Raw genomic sequence first — 25,296 nt, 5'->3', positions numbered from 1 at the left:
TTTTAATGTGTTATTTAAATAGATTTACGAGGCTAAAACTATTTTATAGAAGTTTTGTGTCTTGGCTGTTAAAGATGTTAGTTTAATAATAACTTCAAGTATGTGTTAAGTAAGGTTTTATTTTCAATAAGTATAAGCTAATCTAAAAAAACTTGGTTTTATTTCTGTATAATTTTAAATAATTTACTTTTTAAACTATTGCATTATTTTAGTTCTTGAAATAAGCTATAAATTTATCATTCAAGTAATACTTTAATTAAATTTGAAGATATAAACTAAAAATACTACCAAAAGCTTTTTAGCGTAATATACAAGTAAACATGTATGTTAAAAAAAACAAATACAATAAAGTAAAACTTATAAAAGTAACTTAATAAGCTGCTTTTCAATTAAACAATAAGTATGTAAAAATTTGTTAAGATTTTCTACAAATATATAGTTAAAATGGTCACTTTTTGCTCCTTTTCATAGAGTACTAGCAAAAGAAAATATAACAAATTGTTTATTTAAAGTTTTCTCTAAATTTATAAAATTAGACCTATATTTCTTATTAGAGATTAGCAACAAAAATAAATTAATTAAAAATTCAAATAGTAATACAAATATTTTTAAATTTGTAAAAAGGTTTTAATGTGTAATCAACTAGTACATTGTAAGGTAGGAGTCGGCAAAATACGACCCACGGGCCAGGTCCTCCCGTTAATCAACTTATTTTTAGCTGCAATCAATTTGTGGACAACAAATGAAATTGTGCTTTTGTAAAACAATAAGCCACAAAACACTGTTAATTTCGGGTGTAAGAACGCTTGTTTATAAAGATAACTTTGTCAAATACTTTTTAATAAAAAATACATACATTATCTTAAAAGTAATAAATACTGATAATAAATAATGTAAAAATTGTTTTGTTGCCAGATTTGTTTAAAAAAGTCATTTGCAGGCAGCTGTATTTCTAAAATATTGAACTATAAATTAAAATATAGAACTGTACCTAAAGGTAGAATTTTTATGATTTAAATACAAAATAAAACAACAGTGATCTGTTATTTATAGAAATTTGCCAAAAGTGGTACAAAGCCTAATATTTTTATTTGTTAATTTTACATAATATAGTAATATAAAAATGTTAACTAAATAAGTTTATTATAAAAAGCAATGTTGTTTCTCTGCAAGTTTATTGGTGTTTGAGTTCTTGCATAGACTAAATCAAAACAATTCTAGGATAGGTTTTTAATGTGTTATTAACTTTTTTATAGTAGAAATAGTTACGACAGTATATATTATGAAAATGTCTAGGCTTTTGCGTTGACAGGTGAAAAGTTTTTGCAAAACTTATACTTTTTAATTACTGATATAAAATGTAGAATCTACTTTCAGATTTACAGCTATAGGCAAACATACAAATTATATCAACTTCAGTTTTAGTAACTTAAGATACAAACCTTTTTTTGAATCGTTGTATTAATTTTAAATTATCTTTTTAATGTTGAAACCCAAGTATAATTCTTTTGTATTGAACAATCAAAATAAATTTAATTTTGTAGTAACCATTTTAATTTTTCATCCAAAAAAAAAAGATAAATTCATTATAAAAGTCCATTCAATATGAGTGCTGAAAAAGTATTTTTTATCAAATTTAATTTTTCAACATGTATATTTTTTCTTTATAAATAAGTAAAAAAAAATTAGTAACCTTTAAAATTTTTTCAGATGGTTTATATTTCAGCACTTTTTTTCTTGACCGTTTTAATTTTTAAAGATTCAACTGTTTATGGATCTGGATCTAGTTCAAATGGAAGTAAGTAAACTGTTGTCTTCTGTGAATAAAAATTATAACTCATGTTTAAATACTAAATAAAATTGACTAATGGTTTTTGATAAAATACTTACTTTAAAATGTATTATTTTGAGTAGTGTTAGTTTTAACACTTAATGTCGCTGATTCAAATTTTTTGTTAGGTTCAAAAAGAAAAAAACATTTAAAGAAAAACTAAACTTTTACTCAAGCTTTTTTAAAACTATTATTAAATATTTTTAAACCTTTAACATATATAAAAGAAAAAATTAAACATACATAGGATATTTTATTAACTTCACCTGTATATCCGCTGCAACTTAAAAAAAAAATGAGTTAAGGAATAAACTAAACCTTTCAACATTAATCGCTTTTCAGTAAATAGCTTTTTACTTTAACATTTCACTTTACAGTTTAATTTTAATAAAATAATTCATCTCAGCAACTTTATAAGTGCACTTTATAAGTGCTTAATAAGACCTAAGAATGAGTTAACAAACTTCTTTTAAAACTAAGTTATACATTGTATAGCATATCAAGCATTTAATATTAATGCTTGCTTGCTTTCTTAAAGATCAGCCTCTCTAAAGCAACCCTGTTATTACGACAAGATTTCTATAGTAATTTTATTCTTTTCAATATAGAACATAAATGCACGAAGGACGGACATGAGTGCTTGTCAACTTTCACTTATGAGGGTGTCACCTACAAAGACGAGTGTGCACCTCTAATTGAAGATCGAACATGGTGCATGTACAAGGAACTTAAACAGGGAGAGAAACTTACTCAAGGCACCCATTACGATGAGTGTGATACAAAGTGCGAAGGTTATTTTTGTTATTTATTTTTATTAAAAACATCTCAAAAATTTTTATGAAAAATATTTATATTAAGTTTATTTTCTTATTGATATAATGCACAACTTTGTTCTTATAGACATCCTTAATATTTCAAATAACTTTGTGGAGTTTTGGTATATATTTTATAATTCAATCTATAAATGTTTGTTTTACTTTAAATTTGTAAAAAGTTTATCTTTGATCCTTAAAAAAAAAGGAAATTATTAACGACAGATCATGGAGAAAAAATAGACCAAGCTATTCCTTTATGGTCAAGTTTTGCAGCCATGTTTTCAGCTTGTCTAATCGTTTTTGTTTCTGTCTATGTGATGTTTGAAAAGTCAGTTGTGTTTTAGTTACATATAGTTTTACTTTGCAATAACTAAAAACAAGTTTTTCAAATATTTGTTGTTTACAAGTATGACATGTCCTTTAATAAAGTTTTGTAAAGATAGGCATTTAACTTGTTACTTGAAAAATGCTAGCGTATATTTGTTAGCAAAGTTGTAATATTTAAGATTAATTATTCCTTTTATTCTTTATTAATGAAATATATAACGTTATAAAATATGACTAATTTAATTTGTTGCCTACCTTCTAATCCCTGTCAAATAAAGTAGTATTTTGAGAAAAAAAGTGTTTGTGTTATAATACAAAGTTTTTGTTAAGAACAGAAAGCTGGTATGCTTTGGAGATAATGAGGATGAAAAGTTTTTGCAGGGATTAAAGAAAAAAGAACATCTGGAATTCGTTGATATTGTTCCTGACCATGACTACCACCATCATGAGGATAAGGATGGGTGGAAAATAGAAGTTACAAAATTTTAATATGTTTAAACTTCTGTGCTGTTTCTATTTAATTAGAGTTATGTGTAAACGAATTGAGCCAATAAATATCAAACCTTGCTTACTTTGTGGTCAAATTAATCTTTGTATGAGTTTGGGCTGATAATCGAAATCCAATTGTTATTTTATATTTTTGTTGTTAAAAAAAGTTTTATCTTTAATCTTTTTCTGATAAAATTAAACGTATGATAAATAGTTTAAAAGTAGACAAAAGTTTAGTGCTACCTAACATCTAATGGTATAAGTTTATGCAAACTACTTTTTCACAAATAATACTTGGTTGAAAAGAATTTCTATTTTAATTATGTAAATGCAGTGAAAACTACAATGATCAGCAAACAACGATTAATGATTTGCAATCAATTAATAAAAAATTAAGGACCTAAAATAACTGTAATTGTTCTGTAAAAATATACTCTATAGAATTTAAATAATATAAGTAAATTTGCCGAATTTTTAAAGTTATAGTAAAATTGACTTTAATTTTCCCAGCCACCATATTATGACGAAATAAAAGTAAATTAACAAAAAAGCTTACTTGTAATTAACACCATAGTTGTAAATATTTAAATAAGAAAATAAAGTTATTTTAAAATTAGTATTTTGATTAAAAAAGAGTTTAAAGGTTTGTAGGACGTTTGATACTTAATTTTTTTTTAGGTAAACAGTCCTGCTATATTTTGTTGTATTAAGTATTGTTTTTCGTTGTACTAAGGTGTATAGTTTCAAAATAAAGGTTTCATTTTCATTTTAAGTAAAGCTAGTCGTTATTTCTGCGAAAACATAAGCCTCTAACACTTAAGTTTGTATTTTACTTTTAACAATTAAAATCTACAACTTTCTGCACAATTAATAAAAGTTAATGACTAGTAGAATCTTTAAAAGTTTTCCGATTTATGCTAACCGTTTACAGTACTTTAAAATGAAATTTATTTACAAATTTTATAGCACACAAAGAGTAGGTATTATATTTATTTATTTCAGACCTTAGGAGCTCAGAAAATAGTCATCTTGATATATGAATTGAGAGTTTAAGGAACAGTTTAGTAGTATAAAAAAATTTCAAATAAATTTATATACTCTAATTAAAACAGATTATAAGTATTATATTAGTTTCAAACGTTAAGCTTTATGAATCAAGTTTTAGTTTAAAAACTGTTTATCGACAAAACATAGACTTAAACTTTTATTATTTTAAGAAACATAATTACACTGTTTCACCGCAAAGGGAGTTTTTAAATTGTATTAAAATTAAACAGTTGAAAATGTTTAATTGTGCTTCTTATAATAATGAAAGTTTAATTTTCAATCTTCTTGGATAGATTACTCTGTCAAATTTGCTTTTAACTCAACAGTTAAAATATAGAACTTACTTTTTTTTTAGATAAAACAACATAATTTTTTCTATTTCTTTACTTCTGATATTGTTTTTATGAGCAATGAACATTTAGTTTGTGGTAGTTATCTAAAGCTTTAAAAGACTTAATCAATATTTTTAAAGCAAGGTTTTCCTTTATGGGGACAAAAACTAAATGAGTCACTGCAAACAAGCATTAGTATACAGGTAAATTTGAAATTGTACATACTAGTTAAAATAGTAAGAGCTTTAATAAAACTGTTATATAAAAATTTTAAGACACGCACAGTAAACCGAACAAATCCGAGAACCGCTTGCCAACCAAGGGTAAGGGGTATCAGTGTATAAAAATTCTGGTTGGGATTGTGAGAGTACAATAGTATTTATTCTCATAATAAACATAAGAGCATATTTTCCCAAATAAATCAAAAGAAAAGGCTGACCCAATGTCATAATGCAAAACTCAAAATATCGTACCTGTATAATATACAAAACTTACCTCTAATACCTATGTGTTTATATAGAAAACATCTTAAATATAAATAACTTTATTAACTGGGAACCAATCGTTTTAAATTTTACTTTTCTAGCGTTTTTTGTAATTGATCATGGTTCTTCTAATTTTCCTTCACTTATTAACGTTCAAGGCAAATTTTAATTATATATACAGTGTAAACTTCATATTTACTTATTTACAAAAAAAATCTTTTTGTCTAACTGACAGATTTGAAATATAAAGTTGAGTAACAAACAGCGAAAAAAGTAAAAGTTTTAAACGACTGCAAGATTAAAATAATATACGAAAAAAGATTTACCACTGATTTTTTTTCTGATATCTTAATTCGTTTTCAATAATTCAAAATTTTACTTAGTGATACGCAGCTGTGCTAATAACTATAAAAATGTTAGTTTAAGGCCATTGGGGGGTCAACCTTGATTTTTACAAGTTGATTTTATTTTATAGAGTCTTATCTGAGCTATCAGACATTTTTAATCGCTTGAAAAAATTAGTATTTTTTGAGATATGAGAGATCAAAGTCTGTGACCTCAATAGGTTCCTAATGGGAGGCGCAAACTAAAAACGCCTAAAAAGACCATTTCACTAAAAATCTATCTCCTTCATTTTTTAAGCAATCTTCTTCAAAATTTTACATAAAGTGTATTATTAAATTTTTTAAAGATTAAAAGCAGGATTTTTTTTTAATTTTGAAAGATAAAATTTATTAAAAAAAAAACCACCTAGTTTTTTGTATTTTCTTATCTAAAATATTTATTTTTTAATATTTTTAAAATTCCAACGTTCAAAGTCTTATAAACTATAAAAGGAACGTTTCCTGAAAGTTTGAGGTCTCTAGCTCAAAAAATGAAGGAGAAGATAGATTATTAGTGATTTTTTAAATTTTCGAGAAAATGACCGCGAAAATTTTGCGGTCCATATGTTTGTATCGGAAACTTTTTATAAAATTACAATATCTTAAAAGTTAAAAAAGATTTTTTAATTCTTTTAAAACTGGCTTGTAGTTTGAACTTTAAGCTTTCATATAAGATCCAATGTCATTTTTAGTAATAACAAATGTCGGACCCCCCCTATACCCTTAACAATTATCTTTACTGGAAAGAATACAGTTAATTCAATACAAAAAAAATGCTCCTATAGAAATTATTTTCAAATTTTGCTTAATTAAAACTACTATTATATCAAAAATTGTGTAAGAGAATAAATTAGAGAAATTCTAATATCTAAATCATTGTGACTTCATAAACAACAACTAAGTGACTATGAACAGGGTTGCCACATATCAAGCTGAGAAAAATTTCCTGACTTTTTACTAAAACTTTCCTGACTTTTCTAAATCAAACTTTAATTTAAACTTATTCTAAAATACATAATCAAACACTTAAACTATATAAAGCTCTCAACCTTATGTTTATACAGGTTAAAACAACGGTTTTTTTGCTGAATTCAATCATCTCACTTCCATTACATATCAGTTTCTTTATGGAAGTGTCCTTGCCACAGATCATCAATACTAAAAACATACAAGAACTGCTTGTTCAAGTAGGGTAGTTGTCCAATATGTTAATAGAAAAATTTTGCAGTTTTATAAAGGATACTTACTTATTTTTTACCAGATGAAAGCATTGGAAATTAAATAATTTTGTAAATTTATAGGAAAATTTTACAATTTTAATTAATTTTTTACCATTTGAAGGCTTGGAAAATAAGGAATTTTGTGAATTTGAACTGACAAAATCTGGCATTTTTTTCAAATGTTGTCAAATTTCCTGACTTTTTATCAAAAACTCCCATTTTTTCCAGACTTTTGTCATTTTTTTTTAGTTTTTCCTGACCTTGTGACAGCCCTGCTGATAGTTAGTTGTGCTTTTTTTCTACTCAAAATTCACCTAGTGCTAAAAGACTAGGTTTAAAAATTAGATAAATTTTATTAAGGTTAGGGAAAGCTAAAATAAAAACAGTTCAAAAAGCATTTTTTATTGAAAGAAAAAGCAATAATCTAAAATGAATAGTCTACACTGCAGAAATTTTTTTAATTAACTCAAGAGAATTTGGCTTTTGAGAAGTCCATCTCAGGATGTTGCTTCATGAATCTGCAACGTTAAATTGTTAATTAAATTTAAATGTAATTTTAAATAACATTATTATAAATGCAGCAGTCATTGAAGCTGCAACTATAAATAAAACATTTCGTCAAATTTTTTTTTTGAATTTCTCTTATACTTAATCAAAACATCAAAAATATTTATAATAAATTAAGTAAGTATTAAGGAAAAAGGATATTAATTAGGCATCCAAAACTAGTTAGGCTTAAATCTGTTATCAGTCTATCTACTAATCAGGTTGATAAAGCAAATGTTGCAAGCGTATCAGAAAAAACTGTTTTAAAAACAAAATATTTCAAAAGATTATCAAACTGACTTCTGAAGCATGTCGTGTTTCTTCTGTTCGTCACTAGTGGGCAGACCGGCGTTCTTCCTGTGCTGATCGTACATCATTTTCTCTACCATGCCCCTCGTCTCCCCGTCCAAATCCGACAGTTGCGAGTTCTCCGGTTCCACCTTCTTAATGTTGATGAGGGGGTCTGATGTGATCAGGTGCGGCCACCACTCCATATCGTTGATCTGTTTGAAACATGAAATTATGTTGAAAAAAATATTTAGCTTAGCTATAAAAAACTATATTACAAGCAAATAGTTGTTACTTATGTGTAATAATCAGAATAAGAAAATGTAAAGATTTCGCGGCAACCATTCCATGTCGTTGAACTGTTTAAAACGGGAACAGGTCAATATTGCACGAAGATAATTTTGCACCAAGGGTCAATTTTGCACTAGAGTAAAACAAACAGAAAAAAAATATAAAAAACTAAAAGTTACTGACCGAGGGTGAGGGGTGAGAGTGATAGTAAAAATAAAAAGAAAAAATAACTAATATAATTAAATATAAAAAAAAGATATAATAATAATAATAATAATGATTAAAAGATGATAATAGAAGTTACCAACCGAGGGTAAGGGGTAACAGTGATAGTAAAAAAATAAATTTAAAAAAGTCAGCCCTTGCAAAAATGTCTCCGTGCAAAATTGTCTGCTCGTGCAAAAGTGTCTTCGTGCAATTTCATATTCGTGCATTTTTATCCCCTCGTACAAAAGTGCCTTCGTGCCAAAGTATCTTCGTGCAATTTTGTCCCCTAATGCAAACTTGTATGCTTATGCAAATTTGACAGCAACCCGTTTAAAACAAATATTGAAAAATTTTGATATAACTTATATAATTTTTTTTGCTAATTGTTTGACTAGGTCATATGATTTTCTCACCGAAACCGGTTATATATAAGTAGTTAATTAGCACGTTTGTTATTATATAATTTAACTTTTTAAAATATAGTATGCAAGCAAGAATTAATTTTAACTTAGGTGTAATAGTATGATAAAGTAAATACAAATATCTTTTTTAATTAAAAAGTGAGCAACGAGTGCTATATAAATGTAAGAAGGGATAGCACTTAAATGTTAAAAATTAAGGCCATAGGGGGTCCACTTTGATTTTTACAAGTTGATCTTATTTTATAGAGTTTTATCTGAGCTATCAGACATTTTTAATCGCTTGAAAAAAATCAAAGTATTTTTTTAGATATGAGCGATCAAAGTCGGTGACCTCAATAGTTTCCTAATGGAAGGCGCAAACTAAAAATGCGAAAAAAGACCATTTCACTAAGAATCTATCTCCTCCTTCATTTTTAAAGCAATCTTTTTCAAATTTTCACAGAAACTGTATTATTAAACTATAAACAGATTGAATGCAGGAATTTATTTAATTTAAAAAAATTAAATTTTTATTTAAAAAAAACCACCTATTTTTTTGTATTTTTTTTATCTAAAACTTTTATATTTTAATATTTTCAAAATTCAAACATTCAAAGTCTTCTAAATTACAAAAGGGACGCTTCCTATAAGTTTGAGGTCTCTAGCTCAAAAAATGAAAGAGAAGATAGGTTTTTAGTGGTTTTTTAAATTTAGAGAAAATTGACGTTGAAAAATTTGCTGTCCATACGTTTGTATCTGAAGCTTTTTATAAAAATTACAATATCTCAAAAATTAAATAAGATTTTATATTTCTATAAAAACTGGCTTGTAGTTTGTACTTTAAACTTTCATTTAAGATACAATGTTATTTTTAGTAAAAAAAATGTCAGACCCCCCCTATGCCCTTAATAACTAATTCATTCTGAAATAAAAATTAATAAACCTTGTAAAGAGTGATAATAATGGAGTTACTGTCGAGCGTCCACATGCAATCTTCCGATTTGACTTCGGCGTACAAATTCTCGTCGATGATTGGCTGCTCTTTCTTTAACCCGACTTTCAAGAACTTGCGCTTCAAATCGTACACAACGTCACGTGACTTGACTCGGAAGTTCGCTTTCAGTGGAATGTGAACCTGAGTGTTTGTATTCATTAGTCATACATTTTTTTTTGTGTATTGATGTTTATCTACATAGGATTGACATGTAATTTTGATGTTTAATCAATGGTTACAAGATTTATATCATTGAATATTTTCAGTATTTTGAAATAATTATATATATGTATCATTACTAACTTTATTCCTTAAAAAAATATTTTATCAGGGTTGCCATTGTTTTAAGCGATAGGATTTCTAGTCTGAGTCAGCCGGAGTTAATGAAATAAATTAAAATTGTTGCACTTTCCTTTAGATTTTTATACTGTTATATATAACTAATACATCACCAAGATAAAGACTATACATTTTTCGTTACATTTTATGTTTACAAGAAAGATTTACCAAAAAAAATCTTTCTCGGGTGGCTTTATTTAAAAAAAGTAAAAAATAAAGTAAAACTGCAATGAAGTAGTCATTCAATAAACATTATTTAAATCAAATGAAGAACACATTTCTAAATATTTCTTATTAAACAGCTTAATTTGTTGTTTTCCACAAACTTTTTTATAGGTAAAATACGTCGCGGGACAGATATTTTTGTTGACCGTTACGTTGTCAAACCCTAATATAAAACATACTTTCGTAAAAAGTTAAAAAAATTAAATATTAAAGATTTTCAAAAGTGTATATGCAGAATTAGTATAAAACTTATCTTTTCTTCTATTTCATCTTAAAATATAACTTCTGACTAAACAAGTATAAAATATCATATATAACATAATAAATTTTCACATCATAAAATATTAAATAATAAAAAACACCTGATTACTAATCCTAAGTGTGTCGAAAACTATAAAGTGGAAAACTTCAAAATAATATCAGTGGCTCGTAATGAATTTCACCTAAAAACTTTAGAAGCTATATACATTTTAGCTTAAAGCCGGATCTCTGTAAACAAAAGAAATTTGTTTATTCGACCATTTTGTTTAATTCGTTGAACTTAAATTAGTTGATTAGTAAAGTTGTGTTACATTTATATTATTTCTGATTAGACGATTGCCTTAATTTGTTAATTATCACTATTGTGTTAAATTTAATTTGTTTTCTTAAATACTTAGTTCTATTAGTTTATATCAGTACATCATTATTTCAGCTTGTTTTGACACGAAAAAATACTGAAGAGCGTGTCCGAAAAGTACTTCTATTTGTATTTTGTTTGCAATAAACTTTAATGTAAAAATTAAATTAATCAGGGTTGCCAAAGGTTTTTTGTAAATTTCTCTTAGGTTTTTAGAAAAGAAGTTTTTTGATTCATTTTTAGTATAAAACTAAACTTAAGTAAAAACACTGTCTTAAATAGTTTTGTAGTATTATATTAAGTATTATAACAACATTGGAGAGATACTGTAAAGCTACTTTATGTAATTTTTTTCTTTATAAAAAAATTAAATGATACAATTTCGTATAATTGAATTTTTCGTATTAAATACAAATTTCGTTACTTTACATGTAAAAATAGTTTAAAATTTTATATTTTTCAGTGATTATTTTTAGACATTCCAGGTTATTTTTTAATTTTTTTCGAATTCAAGTTCCAGGTTTTTCCAGGCTTTTCGGCAACCCTTCTAACTACAGGGTGGCTACTTCTTTTTAATAAATTTCGTTCATGTTTTTAAAAGTACACGTTTTCAGGTCTATTTTTAGTTTAAAACTAAGTTTAAAGTGAAAAAATTGTTAAACAGTATCGCAACATTAAAAAATATTTTTAAGCTACTTTAAATGTGTTGTTTTAAAATAATAAAAATTGATGATGACAAAAAACATTTATCTATATGATAGATATTTTGTGCCAAATTGAAATTTCACTACTTAAGATGTAAAAACTGTTTAAAATTCTAGATTTATCAAATAACAGGTTTTTTGGCCACCCTGTAACTAAACATAAAAATTAGCGGATATTGAACGGCATTTATAATTAAAAAACAACATTATTTATTACACAAAAAAATTGCTCTTTTATTATTTTAATTTATTAAGTTTATTTTTTATATAAATGATCTATGTTTAGAATCATAAAAATTGTTTTTGTTTTTAAGATACTTTATACTTATTAAAACTAAAACAATTCTAAAATACAAACAATTCATACTCCTACTTACTGAAAAAACTTAGTCAACAGTTTTGATTTAAATTCTTTAAAAAAAGTTATTTGATTATAATCTTTTAATGCAAAAAATAAGAACTTGTTCGACGATATACATACTTGTTCAATCAAAATTAAGTTCAGGGTATTCAATAATCAAAAATATACAAATATTCGCTCAATGACAAGAAAAAAAATTAATAACAAACCTCAATTTCTTTCAACGTCTGAGTCCAGGTGTAATTAGCGAGATCGGCTCCGTTGCCAGCATTCGGTTTCAACTTGCCCTTGTCTTCCTCATCTTCTTCCTCCTCTGCCGGCTTCTCTTCTGCACTGCTGTTTTGCTGAACAGGTGCCGAGTCTCCCTGTTGTTTGATCAAATAAGGTTTTACGATTATTTATCCTGCAGTATCCTTAGCTAGTAAAATTCTATGTACTCTGAGAGTAACATTTATAAATAGTTTACTATGTTTTTTTACAAACTGTAACAGAAAATCTGCAATGACAAATTTACTTACGACCTAGCTATAGTAAGCTTTTGAATATATAAAAAAATAATTACCTCGTAGTAATGTTTTTAGCTATCTTTGGCAAAGCCGAGATGTCTTCCCGCTATCACAATAAGCTAAAAACTATTTAGAAATGTTCACTCTCTTAACAAACCTACATAAAATAAAGCAATTTAAAATAGATTTCTACATCAGGGTTGCCAAAGATTTTAAAGAAATTTATTTCAGGTTTTCAGAATTTCTTCAAAGTCTTCTAAAGTTCAAGTCCTTTGGGTCTATCTTTAGTATAACATTAAGTTTAAGGTTAAAAAAAACTGTCTTAAATAATATAACAACATTGAAAAGATACTGTAAAGCTAATTTAAATGTATTTTTTAATGTAAACTTTTTTTAATGATTATAAAACAATTTTATCTCTATGATAGACTTATTGTGTCAAATCGAAATTTCATTGCTTCACATGTAAAAACTGTTTGAAATTCCAGTTTTTTTTTCCAAAATTTCTCAAAATCCAGGTTTTTCTGGCCTAAATTCTCAAAATCCTGGTTTTTTGGCAACCCTGATTTATTGAAAAAGTTATTTGTGACTCAAAACATCATCAAAAACTTACACTGGATTTATTTTTGTTTTCAGCCTCAATCTTTTTAGCCTCCTCTTCAGTAACTTCTACAATTTTGCTGGAGTTGAGCTCCTGCTCTCGCTCGCGCTTTTCTTGTTGTTTTTTCTGAATTAAAAATACATTTAGAAATATCATTACAACCATATCAAGTCAAATCGATTGTTGTACAACAATTAGCATATTGATCCTCTGTGTTACAAATTTTTTTTTAGTTGTTTTTGTTACTAAACGTATTGTTGAACTTTTAATGAACTTTAAAAAGCTTGGCACCTAAGAAAATATGATCTATGTAAAAAAAAATGAAATTATTATAATTTAAAATATTTGAAGAAATTATACTTATTTTAGTTTATTTATAAAGTAATAAAAAATTATTAATCAACTTTAATTTCTTCTCGTTTTGCTTTTGCTTGGTCATCCTTGGCTTTCTTTTCTTTTGCTAATTTCTGATGTTTGCGAAATTTATCTAAGACCATCTGTAAAAGTTATGCAATTGTTTTATTTAAACCTAAAGAAATTTTATTCTAAAAAAGTAAAGACATACACTTTCTGCTTCATTTCTACCTCCTCCAATAAAAAAGTCTGTTTTCATGCGCAGGAACCCAAAGAAGACATCAATCAACTAGAAAAAAAGAATTGGTTAATTATCATTAGATGTTCTTATCACTTAACTTTTTTATTGACAATAAATGAAATGTTAAGTTTTTATACTAATCACGATTGCCAAACTTTTTTAGAAATGTCTTCTATATTTTCTGAATTTCTTCCAAGTTTATAAAAGTACACACTTTCGGGTCTATTTTTAGTTTAAGGCTATGTTTAAGGTTAAAACTGTGCTAAATAGTATAACAAAACTAAAATGATACTTTAAGCTACTTTAATGTGTTTTTTAATAAAAAAATTTTTTGATGATTACAATTTTTTTAATCTATATGGTAGATTTTTTGTGCCAAACTAAAATTTTACTACTAACATGAAAAATTGTTAAAAATTTCAGTTTTTTCCAAGTTTTGTAGTGAACTTTGTTCAGAATTCCAGGTTTAACAACTTATAGCAGACAGATGAATAATATATTTTTATAAAAATCAAAATAATCAAGTTTCTAACAGTTACAAATATAATTTATTTTATGGTACAAAGATAAATGGTTCGGTAATTAAACTGAATTGAGAATTAAAAAGCAAAGGCTTTATATAGAAGTAAAAGTTTAAATTATTGTTAAAAATACACAGTTGAATTGCCATAGAAAATATCATATTTTTACAGTTCTTCATATCATCATTTTATTTAATCCAGCACGTCGTATAAATTGAAAAACTATTGATAATGGTTAGTACATGTTTTTAAAAGCACAAGTAAAAGAAATTTATATCTTTTTTATATTATTATTAAAATATTTTTTTTTATTAAAAACAAGTATACCTATATTTTTGTTTTAGTTTTAAAAACCTGAAACCTATTTTTTTAATCCTTATTATCTTAACCTGACTTTTTTTCTTAAATCATCAAGAAAGAATGCTTATTATTCAGGGTTGCCAAATGTTTTTGGCAAATTCTCTCCAGGTTTTTAAAAGTGCACATTTTTGGGTTTATTTTTTGTTTAAAGTTAAGTTTAAGGTAAAAAACTGTGTTAAATAGTATAAAAACATTGAAAAGATCCTGTTAAACTACTTCAAATGTGTTTTTTGATAGAAAAAAATTTTGGTAATAAAAAATTTTGGTAATTACAATTTTTTTTATCTATATGGTAGATGTTTTGTATCAAATCAAAATGTTTCTACTAAACAAGTAAAAATTGTTGTAAATTTCAGGTTTTACCTGATTTTTAATTTTAATTTCCCAAATTACAGGTTTTTTAGCCTAAATTGTCAAATTTAAGGTTTTTCCAGGTTTCCAAGTTTTTTGGCAACCCTGATTATTGTTTTGTTAAATTAGAAAAAAAGACAATTAGATCCTATTTATAGTTTTAAACATACACAACATTTAAAGAAAAATTATTAATATAATCTGGCTATATTACTACAACAAATATCATTTTAATAAAAATAAATTCAAATAGGTTTATTATAAATGCTAAAATAAAAGAAATTCACTAAATTAGAGTAAACATAAGTATAAGACTGAAATGTTGTACTAGAACAAAAAATACCTCAATTGCACCTCCTTCAAGTTGGTTGGCAAGGTGGAACAGCATGCCATTCATTTGTTCTGTTTTAGCTGGATCCATTATGAATAAATATTATCTCAAAAAGCTGTTTTTATTAAATACTAACATTTAAGTTGGTTAATTATTTTTGTAATATTTTTATCTTTTATTCTATAAAATTTTGTCTTTTAAATAGTTCATAATTTAACATACTCTGTTTTGAAATTGTATTAAGTATGCTATTTAGATTACATGATAAAATTAAGTACTAAGTTGTAGAAAAATTTCAGGCTTTGAAACATTTTAATTTAACTACAAATTTTAAATAGATTTTTTTTTTCTAAACTTTGACAGTTATACTCTTTAAAAAAAACAGAAAATCATTTAATTTTCTGAACTAACTTATTATTAAATAGTAAAAAAATGTTTTGAAAAAAGTATACAGTAATAGAATTTAACCTTTTATTATAAAAATTTCAGTATGGTGTTTTTAAAAAAATGTAGCTCTTTGAGCTTTTTAATAAACAAATGTATATCAAAATCATATAACTAATATCAATAATGTTATAAACTCAAATAAAAAAATAATTTGACTAAAATTAAAGTAAACTTAACTTTAACTATAAACTTTATTTATAACTTTAAATACAGTACAAAAAAATTAATCATCTTTTGAATTTTTATTGTCTGTACTTCTTTTGAAAGCGTTTTTGTCTTTATTTACATCTGTATAACAAAACGTATTCATTTCTGGATCATCAAAATCCATTATTGGGCGGCCTTTGAGCGTGGTGGTGTCTTTGTACATTTTAGACCATTTAATTGCATGATCAATTATCTTTTCAGGTTGTTGCACATCTTCTTGCTCAACCTTTTCTTTAGGAACCAACGTCTGAGGAACTTGCTTGGTCAAAGCAATATCAGGTCTATGGTCACTTGGTGCTGTTGATTGTATGGTGACTGGGTTGAGTGCCCAAGGTTTAATTTCTTTTTCAGGAACTGGTGGTGCTTCCTTCTTAATTTTGTCCCAGTCCAATTCATCACGTAAATGAGTTGTGACAAACTTTGGAACTTTACCTGAAGTGATTGCGTCAATTGGTGATGGCAAAGTTCTTTTTCTTGAAACATCTTTCTCTTCTTCATCTTTGCTTTGTACAGAAGGTTTTTGCTCTTCTTCGTTTTCTGAATCAGATGTTGTGACATCAGATTGACTGTCAGAGTTGCAAGTAAAAAAACTCATTTTATTAGTATTATTCTTTAGTACCTGCTAAATATAGATTTATTATTAATCTAAAAATGGCAACAAAGTTAATATTATAATGGTTACTTATATTAAAAAACAACAAATGCTTAAATTGTTATCAAAAACTTATTTTGTAAAACAATATTATTTTTACTTTTTAAGAAGTTCTTTAAAGTTTTAAAGTTAATGATGATTCCTTTAACTGTTCTGATAGTTATCAAAACAATAACTTAATAACTATTATTTAGAAAAGAAACATAACTTTTTAGAAAATAAAAAGAGCTATTAGCTACAAAAGTTAATTATAATTTTTTTTGAATGTCAAAACAAGTCTGAGTTTTTCCAAAAATAAACTTTAAACAACCTTGATTCAGTTAAGTTTTTAAAAAAATATTTTAAAACTTTAATGTGGCTAAACTATAGTTTCCACTCATGGAGTCCAAAAACTGTCCTGAAAGAATTTAAACTGCTCCGAGTCATTCTGTGTTTTATCAAATCCTTAAAAAAAATTAAGTATTCAATAAAATAGTAAACATCAATAAAAACTTGTTTTCAGAAATATTAAAACTGTCCTGACTTTTACTTAAAATAAAACTGGCCTGAGTCATCTAATTTTTTTTTTGGAATTTCAAATTTATCTGAGTTATCCTGATATTAAAAAAAAAATTAAACTTTCCTGAGTTATTCTGAAAATTTGGCAACCTTGAAAAACCTCAAAATTGCCTTGCTTCAATTAGCATAACTTTTGTTGTAGACAATTTTTTTAAATTTAGTAAGAAGCTTTAAATGCACTAGAAGCCATGTTTTTTACAAGTTGATCTTATTTTATAGAGTTTTTTCTAAGCTTGAAGATGCTCTTTATTGTTTTGAAAAATTTAAATTATTTTTTGAGATATGACTAGTCAAAGACGGGCCGCATAATAGGTTCCCTATTGGAAGGGAAAACTAAAACATCAAAAAAAAAACTATTTTATTTAAAATCTATCTCCTCCTACATTTTTCAAACAATCTTCTTCAAACTTTTAGTCTAATCTTTATACAATAACTAAAAAACGTTACTTTGGAATTTAAAAAAAAAATCAATTTTTTTTTGAAAAAAAAATTTTTTTTTTAATTTTTTTGATATTTTTTTTTTTTTATAATTATTAAAATTCATAAGCAACATATTTTTTCTTATAATATAATGAACATTTCTTTAGATTTGAAGAAGATTGCTTGAAAAATGAAGGAGGAGAAAGATTTTTAGTGAATTTTAAAATTTCCAAGAAAATTGACCACAAAAAATCTGTGGTCCATACGTTTGTATCAGAAACTTTTTACAAAAAATAAAATATCTCAAAAGTTAAATGTTATTTTTGAACTCTATAAAAACTGGCTTATAATTTGTATTTAAAGCTTTCATATAAAAGCCAAATTTAATTTTTGTAAAAAATGTTTTATCAAGAAATAATCTTCTCAAAATTAAAAGGTTATAAAACTAGAGGACCTATGTTAAAATTACTGCAAAGCTATTTAAATAATAGAAGCCAATCAACTGTAATCAATAATGTTGTGTTTGAGCATGAAATTGTGAATGTTGGAATACGGAAAGGTTGTTTGGGTCCTCTGTTGTTTCTTGTGTATAAAAATGATATTTTTTCTTCTACTGAAATTAATATGAGATTGTTTGCTGATGATGCCTGCTTAAGCTACAAACATAGTGATCCTGCTTGTGTGAACAGTGTTATTTAGGGCATAGGGGGGTCCACCTTGAATTTTACAAGTTGATCTTATTTTATATAGTTTTATCTGAGCTATCAGACATTTTTAACCGCTTGAAAAAATTTAAATTAGTTTTTGAGACATGAGCAATCAAAGTGACCTCAATAGGTTCCTAATGGAAGGTGCAAACAAAAAAAGACCATTTAAATAAAAATATATCTCCTCCTTCATTTTATATGCAATCTTCTTCAAATTTTTACTTAGAGTGTTTTATTAAATTTTAAAAAGATTGAATGCAAAATTTATTTTTGAATACTTAGTTGTTTATCACTAATTTTTAGTTATTTTTGCACAGTATTTTGTTGATAATGACTAATGGAAAGTCAAAACGTTGTCATGCAATAATTTTTAAACTTAGAATGTGTTTCTTACTGAATTGGTGTTTAAGGGCATAGGGGGGGGGGGGGGGGGGGGGTAAACACCCTTTTTTGGTTTTTGATCTTATTTTATATAGTTTTTACTAAGCTACAAAATGCTTTTTACAGATTTAAAAAATTAAAAGTATTTTATGAGATAAAGGCGGTCAAAGTCTGAGGCAACAATAGGTTCCTTATGGGAGGCGCAAACTAAAACGGCAAAAATAGACTATTTCACTAAAAATCTATCTTCTCCTACGTTTTTTGAGATAACTACCTCAAATTTTCAGGAAATGTTCCTTGATATATTTAGAAAATTCTGTCGGAAGGAATTTTGAAAAAATTTAAAAACAAAAAAATTATAAAAAAAATAAACAAAAAAACAGTTCTGACAGAATTTTTCAAATATTGCAAGGAACATTTCCTGAAAGTTTGAGATAGTTATCTCAAAAAACGTAGGAGAAGATAGATTTTTAGTGAAATAGTCTATTTTTGCCGTTTTAGTTTGCGCCTCCCATAAGGATCCTATTGTTGCCTCCGACTTTGACCGCCTTTATCTCAAAAATTATTTTGAATTTTTAAAATCTGTAAAAAGCATATTGTAGCTTAGTAAAAACTATATAAAATAAGATCAAAAACCAAAAAAGGGTGTTTACCCCCCCCCCTATGCCCTTAAATATTATTGGATTTAATATCAAACAGATTGAAAATATAAAATATTTAGGTGTGGTTTTGTATGGAAAACTGAATTGGATGGCTCACTTAAGATCTCTTAAATCAAGGCTGTCTTGAAGTTGTTTCGTGTTGTCAAAATTAAGGTACTATTTGGATATGAGTTCAATTAAAACGGTGTATTGTAGTTTGTTTTATCTGCACATTCAATGTAATCTGTACGCAATGTAAATGTTAAATGTACGCAATGTAAATCTGCTTGGGCTGGTGCTGCTGAATGTTGTTTGAAAAAAATCGTTAGTATGCAAAAAAGAATAGTGAGCTATGTTTGCAGTGTGCCTGCTTTGACCCCAACAAACCCACTGTTTGTGAAAGCTGGTCTGCTGAAATTAAATGATGTGATTATATTGCAAGTTTGTAAATTGTTGTAGAATAGTATGATTGGATTCGATTTTGAGCATATAAGTTTTATCCTTGCTAATTCTCTCCACTCACACAACACAAGGTTTTCTAAAAAATTAAGTTTCATAACTGAAAGACCTAGAACAAGATTTGGCCTAAACTCCTTTAGGCATTTGGGTCCAAGGTTTTGGTCTAGTGGCGCAGAAAATTTAAAAAAATTAAGGAAAGATGAGTTTAAATGCAGTATAAAAATTTTCTATTAACTTGCTACAAAAAGTAATGCTGGAGTGCTTTTAATCATATGTCAGAGTATATTGTTTTATTGTCTTATACTTTTGTGTATAAACTAGATTTATTGTATATTTTGTTTTCTCTTTTGATTTTTGTATAAATTTAAGTTTGAATAAATGTTATTAATCTTATTTTTATTGTATAAAGGAACATTTCTGTTGAGATGTTGTACTTTTGTTAATAAAACTTTGTTATGAGAGAAATAATTTGTCAAGGTTTTAAATATTGATCAAGATTGGTGTTAATTTATTGTTAGCAATATATTACATTAGTTTTAACTTTTTTGTTATAGAAGTTTGCTGTTTTGTACTTGTTTGTTTTAAATTTATGGTGCTTAATGGTATAAGCTACTTAAATTTTTAACAACTAATTGTGAAATCACTTTGGTGGCAGTGATATCATAACTGGATTGTTGTTATAGTTGTTTAGTTCAGAACTTCGGCAGCACTTGCTTGGGGATTTGAGCTTTTGGACTTTTGTAAGTAGATAGATTTAGTTTTATCTTTAAATTAAAAGGCAAATTTTTTCTAGATAAATTTAAAGATAGGGCTGGTGGAATAACACCTGATGAGCTCAAACTCACTTGCTTGACCTTCAGAAAATGTTTATTGTTGCAGAGGGGAGAGTGGGTTTTCTGATGTTTTTCTACCTTAAAAAAAAAAATAACCTTCTTCTGCCCCTATGCCCTTAAAATTATTAAGTTATTTTTTCTTCAAAAGTACATATCCAAACTTAATCAATTGCAGTAATTAAGTAATAAAAAGCTTCTTAGCTGAGAATAAAATAATATAATTACTAAATAAAATTCCAAAATTATTTTAACTCAATTTCAAAAGATCTGAAAATGGGTTGACAGGCATTTGGTATTTACAGGCCATATTTTGAAATAAAAACACTTTTAGGCAGCAATTGTAACTCAGTTTTTTACTCTTCTAGAATATCTAGTGTAAATTTTGAACTTTTTGTAAATTTTGCTTAAAAAATTGTTTTTGCTTTTCACTTTAAACCTTTTTGTGTGCTAAATTTGCATGCCTGTGAGCTGTAGATAGTAATCCCATTTAAAATAAATATGCTTACAGGCAACACTTTTACCATTCAATGGCCTAGTTTGCCCGTCTCTGGTTTCCAATTGAATATATATAAATTATTATAACTATTTAAATGCATTAATATTCTCAAAATTATACATTTTTATTTTTTAATGGTAGAAAAACATTCCTTACTTTAAAATGCAGTTTGTGAATAGTCTAGTTAAATTTTAGGTTGTAAATAACTAAAATAAATTAAGAAACTTATCAATCTAGACCACTTGTATATCTTTTTGTCTCTAGTCAAAATTTAATACTCTTAGCAATATCTTTAACAGCAACTATTGCACATTTTGAAACTGTCATAAAAACTAAAACTTAAATTTACTTTTATGACTTTTGTACAAACTTTATCATTTTACATTCTTAATTATTGTTGCCATGATTTAAGCTACTGTAAGTCTAGCGGTTTTAATGCATTTATTTCTTACATCATTTAACTATTTACCCATTTAGCTTAACTGGAATTAAGGATTAATTAGAAATGATACTATATATTTTTTTTGAAATTTTAATTTATGTTTTAAATCTTTGGCTTTAGATTGTATCAATTATTTTTCAAATTCGATAGAAATATTGTTTGTGTAAAAAACTAAAAAACTAGCTTTCTAAACATTAATATACATCACGTTTTTATATTGAAAAATTAGTTTTTTTTACTTAAAAAAGATAAAAGGTAAAGTATTGTTTTAAATTTTGTTTTGTTATTAGTGATCTACCGAATTAAGGATCCAGATTCCAGAATCCGGGTCCTAAATTGGATCAATGTCCATTAGATCCTAAATATAAATATGTTTTAAAAATATTTTTGTATTGTGAACGTACTAAAAATCATTAAAGAAATATATAAATTTATAATAATAAACAAGTATTATCAGTATTAAAATATAGTTATTGAAATAAAATGTTAACACTATAAATACTTTTAAGTATTAGATTACTATTATTATAAAATAATTTAAACTGGCTGTATCTGCTAACATAATTAAAAACGAAAAAACAGCATTTAGCTTTTAAATAAAGTGCTTTAAATAATTTGTAGATAGAACGCTAAAAATTCTTATATAAACAAAAAAAAATACTTTTCTTTTTTTAATTATGTTTTGAATAACTATTTATTAAATTTCTCTAATACTTCATAGCAACTGAACCAAAGTATAAAAACTTCAAAAAGTCAGACACATACTGTATAAATTCAACTAAGTTGAAACAAAAAACCTTTAACTGTTATTTATGAAATTCGCAACTTGACTTTTTAAACAATATTGAACGGATTTGACCTCGTTTAAAATAATTAATTACATATCGATAGTTTTCAAAAATTAAATAAATGTATTAGAAAGTGTGCTTCTTCTCTAAAACATTATAATAAGATAAATTGGCGATTATAAATTTAAACATTACTGATTTAAAATTCATTTGGACTTGTACAAAAATATTCAAAAATAACTAATACGCTTTTGAAGTTTTTTAATTTATAATAACGTATTTTGTAACTTACTGCTCTGTAGTTCAAACTAGAATAAGTTTATCTGTTGTTTGATAACTAATGTTTATGACATTATTATTAGTACTACAGTAATTTAATTTGAACTTTAGAATAACTTAAAATTTGATGCTTTTACATACAACCTATCTAATTTTTTATTAACTGTATTAGAAATTCCCTTTTTCTAAAGACTGCTGAAAGTGTAAAAAACTTTTTTACTTTATTAATTAGCTATTATTATAAATAACTACGTATGAAAAAAAAGCTGTTATTGCTTTATTAAGCAAAAGATGATAAGCAATAAACAAGGTTTTAAGCTTGCATAGTTTTAGCAAGTTAATATTAAGTTTTAAAAACGTAACACTGTAAATTTAAGACTATAAATACTTTTAAGTATTATATTGATATAAAATTTATTCTCATTAGGTTACCCCGAAACAGTCATCAAGAAGACAATTAAGGAAACTCAGTCCAAAATGAACCACTTACCTTTCGGCCCACATCCTTGCCCAGTCTACCTCCGCCTTCCTTATATGGGTGATCACTCAATAAGACTGGCTAAGCAAGCTTCATTAGCTATAAAATCCACCTTTAATAGCGTTTCGCTACGTGTTGTGTACAAAACCAACCGCCCGCTTAACGGAATTGTGATAGATGCCACACCTACCCATGATTTGAGTAATGTAGTATACATATTAAAATTTCATTGCGGAAATGACTACGTAGGTCGAACATCTCGTCAGGCGAGAGCAGCATGTCACGAAAAGCTAAAAAGGTTTAATTTTAATGACGACGTGAAGCCTAAAGGTGAAGAGTCAGCTATTTATCAGCACCTCCTCAACAACCCTGTTTGTGCCGAGAACTACCTGGATAGTAGGTTCGAAATTCTATCCCGAGCTCGAAACACCTACCATCTCTCAGTTCTAGAATCTTTGTTTATTAGAACTCGCGAGTCAAAAATTTGCAAACAAAGAGATTTTTACAATTTAAAACTTTATAAATAGCGTGTTTTTTAGTAGTATTATTGTTGTCGTTTTTGTCGTATTTTGTAATGTGCTTTTTGTTTAGTTTCAGGTAAAAAAAAATACTACTTTAAATGTTATTGTTTTAGCAATTTTGTCTTATAAATTACTTCAAATTAGCTTAGTACAACTCAATTCTAATTTAAACTTTTTTAAACAGACTTTTATACTTTATGACGTAACTATTTTTAGCTAGACTTTTCAAATTCATTGTATATAACTAAAATTACACTATAATATCAATAGTTTTTAGCAATATTATTCTGAGGATGCGCTAAACGAAATTAATTAATAAACTTTTATTTGAAAATAAGTGACTTATGTTAAAATTCTTTAGTTAAAAACGTAACAGAACAAATTTATAGTACTTATATAGCAGGCTAACTTAAAATGATATTTAGTGAGAGTAGACTAGTTTATTTATACATAGCCATGCGTCATTATAAAGCTACGTTTGATAAAGGATATTTATAACTACATAAAGTACGTTAGAAATAAATCTGTATAAACTATACCAGGGGTTCATAACTGGGCTAAGTGGTCCCCTTGGGAGCCATTACAGAAATTAAGGGGCTATGAGCAGTAAAGGACCCACAGGGGGCCATGAATTCATAAATTAAAACTTACTCTAGATATTCTGAAGTTGATGATGAAGAGTGAATAAAAATAAGGTTTTGACGTTGAAAAACCAAAACTACCATTAATATGGAGTTGGAAAATTATTAGGCCAAGTAGTTGGTTAACTAATATACTTTTAACTAATGGGTTTAAATTAAAATTGACGGAGTGTCTATCTAATAAGATATTTATTAAAAGTTTTATAGCATTAATATTTTCTTGATATATATATGTATACATAGTTATTTGATTATATAAAAAACAATAGTTTAGATTTAGACGACCGTTTCGTATATGAGATATAAAACCCCATATACTCCTCAGTAAGCTAAAGTTTATAACAATGTTAAACAGAAATTAAGCTTTTGAAAAATTTTATAGTAATTATGACGTAGTAAGAATAGATAGAGTTTATTGTACAGTAAGCTGAGTTTGAAAAAATACGCTGAACTTGTTAATTTATGCATTTTGGAAAGATTTGAAAAGGTTATATTATAAAAATGTTTTAAATGTTTAAAGATTTTTCTAGTTGTTTAAAAAAAACTTCTAATATTACCTTTTCCAAACTTTACTATAAAAATTTTTAAATTTTAAATTTATGTTTAACACTGTAATAAACTTTAGCTTATTGAGGAGTATATGGAATTTTATATCTCATATACGAAACGGTCGTCTAAATCTAAACTATGGTTTTTTATATAATCAAATAAATATTTAGCTCCAATTCAATTTGTCGAGCACTATAAACCAGACCATTTCATAAAATCTTTTATATATGTATACATATTTTTTTTTAATTTTAATGTTCTCAACATATAACTTAACTCACATAAATTTTATATTTTTTATCATTTGTAACATTATCATTTTATTACAGATTTATAGCTTGAAAATCCGCTTTGCGGTGAAACAGTGTAACTGTGTTTCTTAAAATAATAAAATTTTAAATTAGTAACCTTTGCATAATTTGCAATTTTTTAAAAGTTTTTGTTCTAACTATATATACAGTTGTTATATGTTCGAGAATACATGTTATTGTATCACATGTAAACATGTTATATGTATGTAAATGTTTGTATTATGTAAAAATACAAACATGTAATTGTAAACATGTTATTTATTATAAGCAGTCTTTTGATTTAAATTCTAAGTAGTTAAATGTATTATTATGCTATA

General features: G+C 26.1%; 2 protein-coding genes across 2 annotated transcripts; both read right to left on the bottom strand.

The window, feature by feature from the left end:
- Window positions 1–7,315: 7,315 nt before the first annotated feature.
- LOC145849583 (nuclear migration protein nudC-like) lies at window positions 7,316–15,301 on the bottom strand. Its single transcript, XM_082954546.1, has 8 exons — window positions 15,182–15,301; window positions 13,577–13,654; window positions 13,416–13,508; window positions 13,024–13,137; window positions 12,114–12,269; window positions 9,606–9,797; window positions 7,776–7,978; window positions 7,316–7,447 (listed from the first exon to the last, which is right to left on the bottom strand). Exons 1-8 carry the CDS (start codon window positions 15,257–15,259, stop codon window positions 7,396–7,398), a joined length of 966 nt encoding a protein of 321 aa, XP_082810672.1. The 5' UTR covers window positions 15,260–15,301; the 3' UTR covers window positions 7,316–7,395.
- Window positions 15,302–15,811: 510 nt separating this feature from the next.
- On the bottom strand, window positions 15,812–16,441 carry LOC145829719 (uncharacterized). Its single transcript, XM_082937580.1, has one exon. It carries the CDS (start codon window positions 16,416–16,418, stop codon window positions 15,840–15,842), a length of 579 nt encoding a protein of 192 aa, XP_082793706.1. The 5' UTR covers window positions 16,419–16,441; the 3' UTR covers window positions 15,812–15,839.
- Window positions 16,442–25,296: the final 8,855 nt, after the last annotated feature.

Source organism: Thalia democratica, chromosome 2 (assembly GCF_965202585.1).
Source record: "Thalia democratica chromosome 2, ktThaDemo2.hap1.1, whole genome shotgun sequence".
NCBI classification, from domain to species: Eukaryota; Metazoa; Chordata; class Thaliacea; order Salpida; family Salpidae; genus Thalia; species Thalia democratica.
The sequence above is the reverse complement of the archived record's forward strand: the minus strand, read 5'-3'. Positions and strand labels throughout refer to the sequence as shown.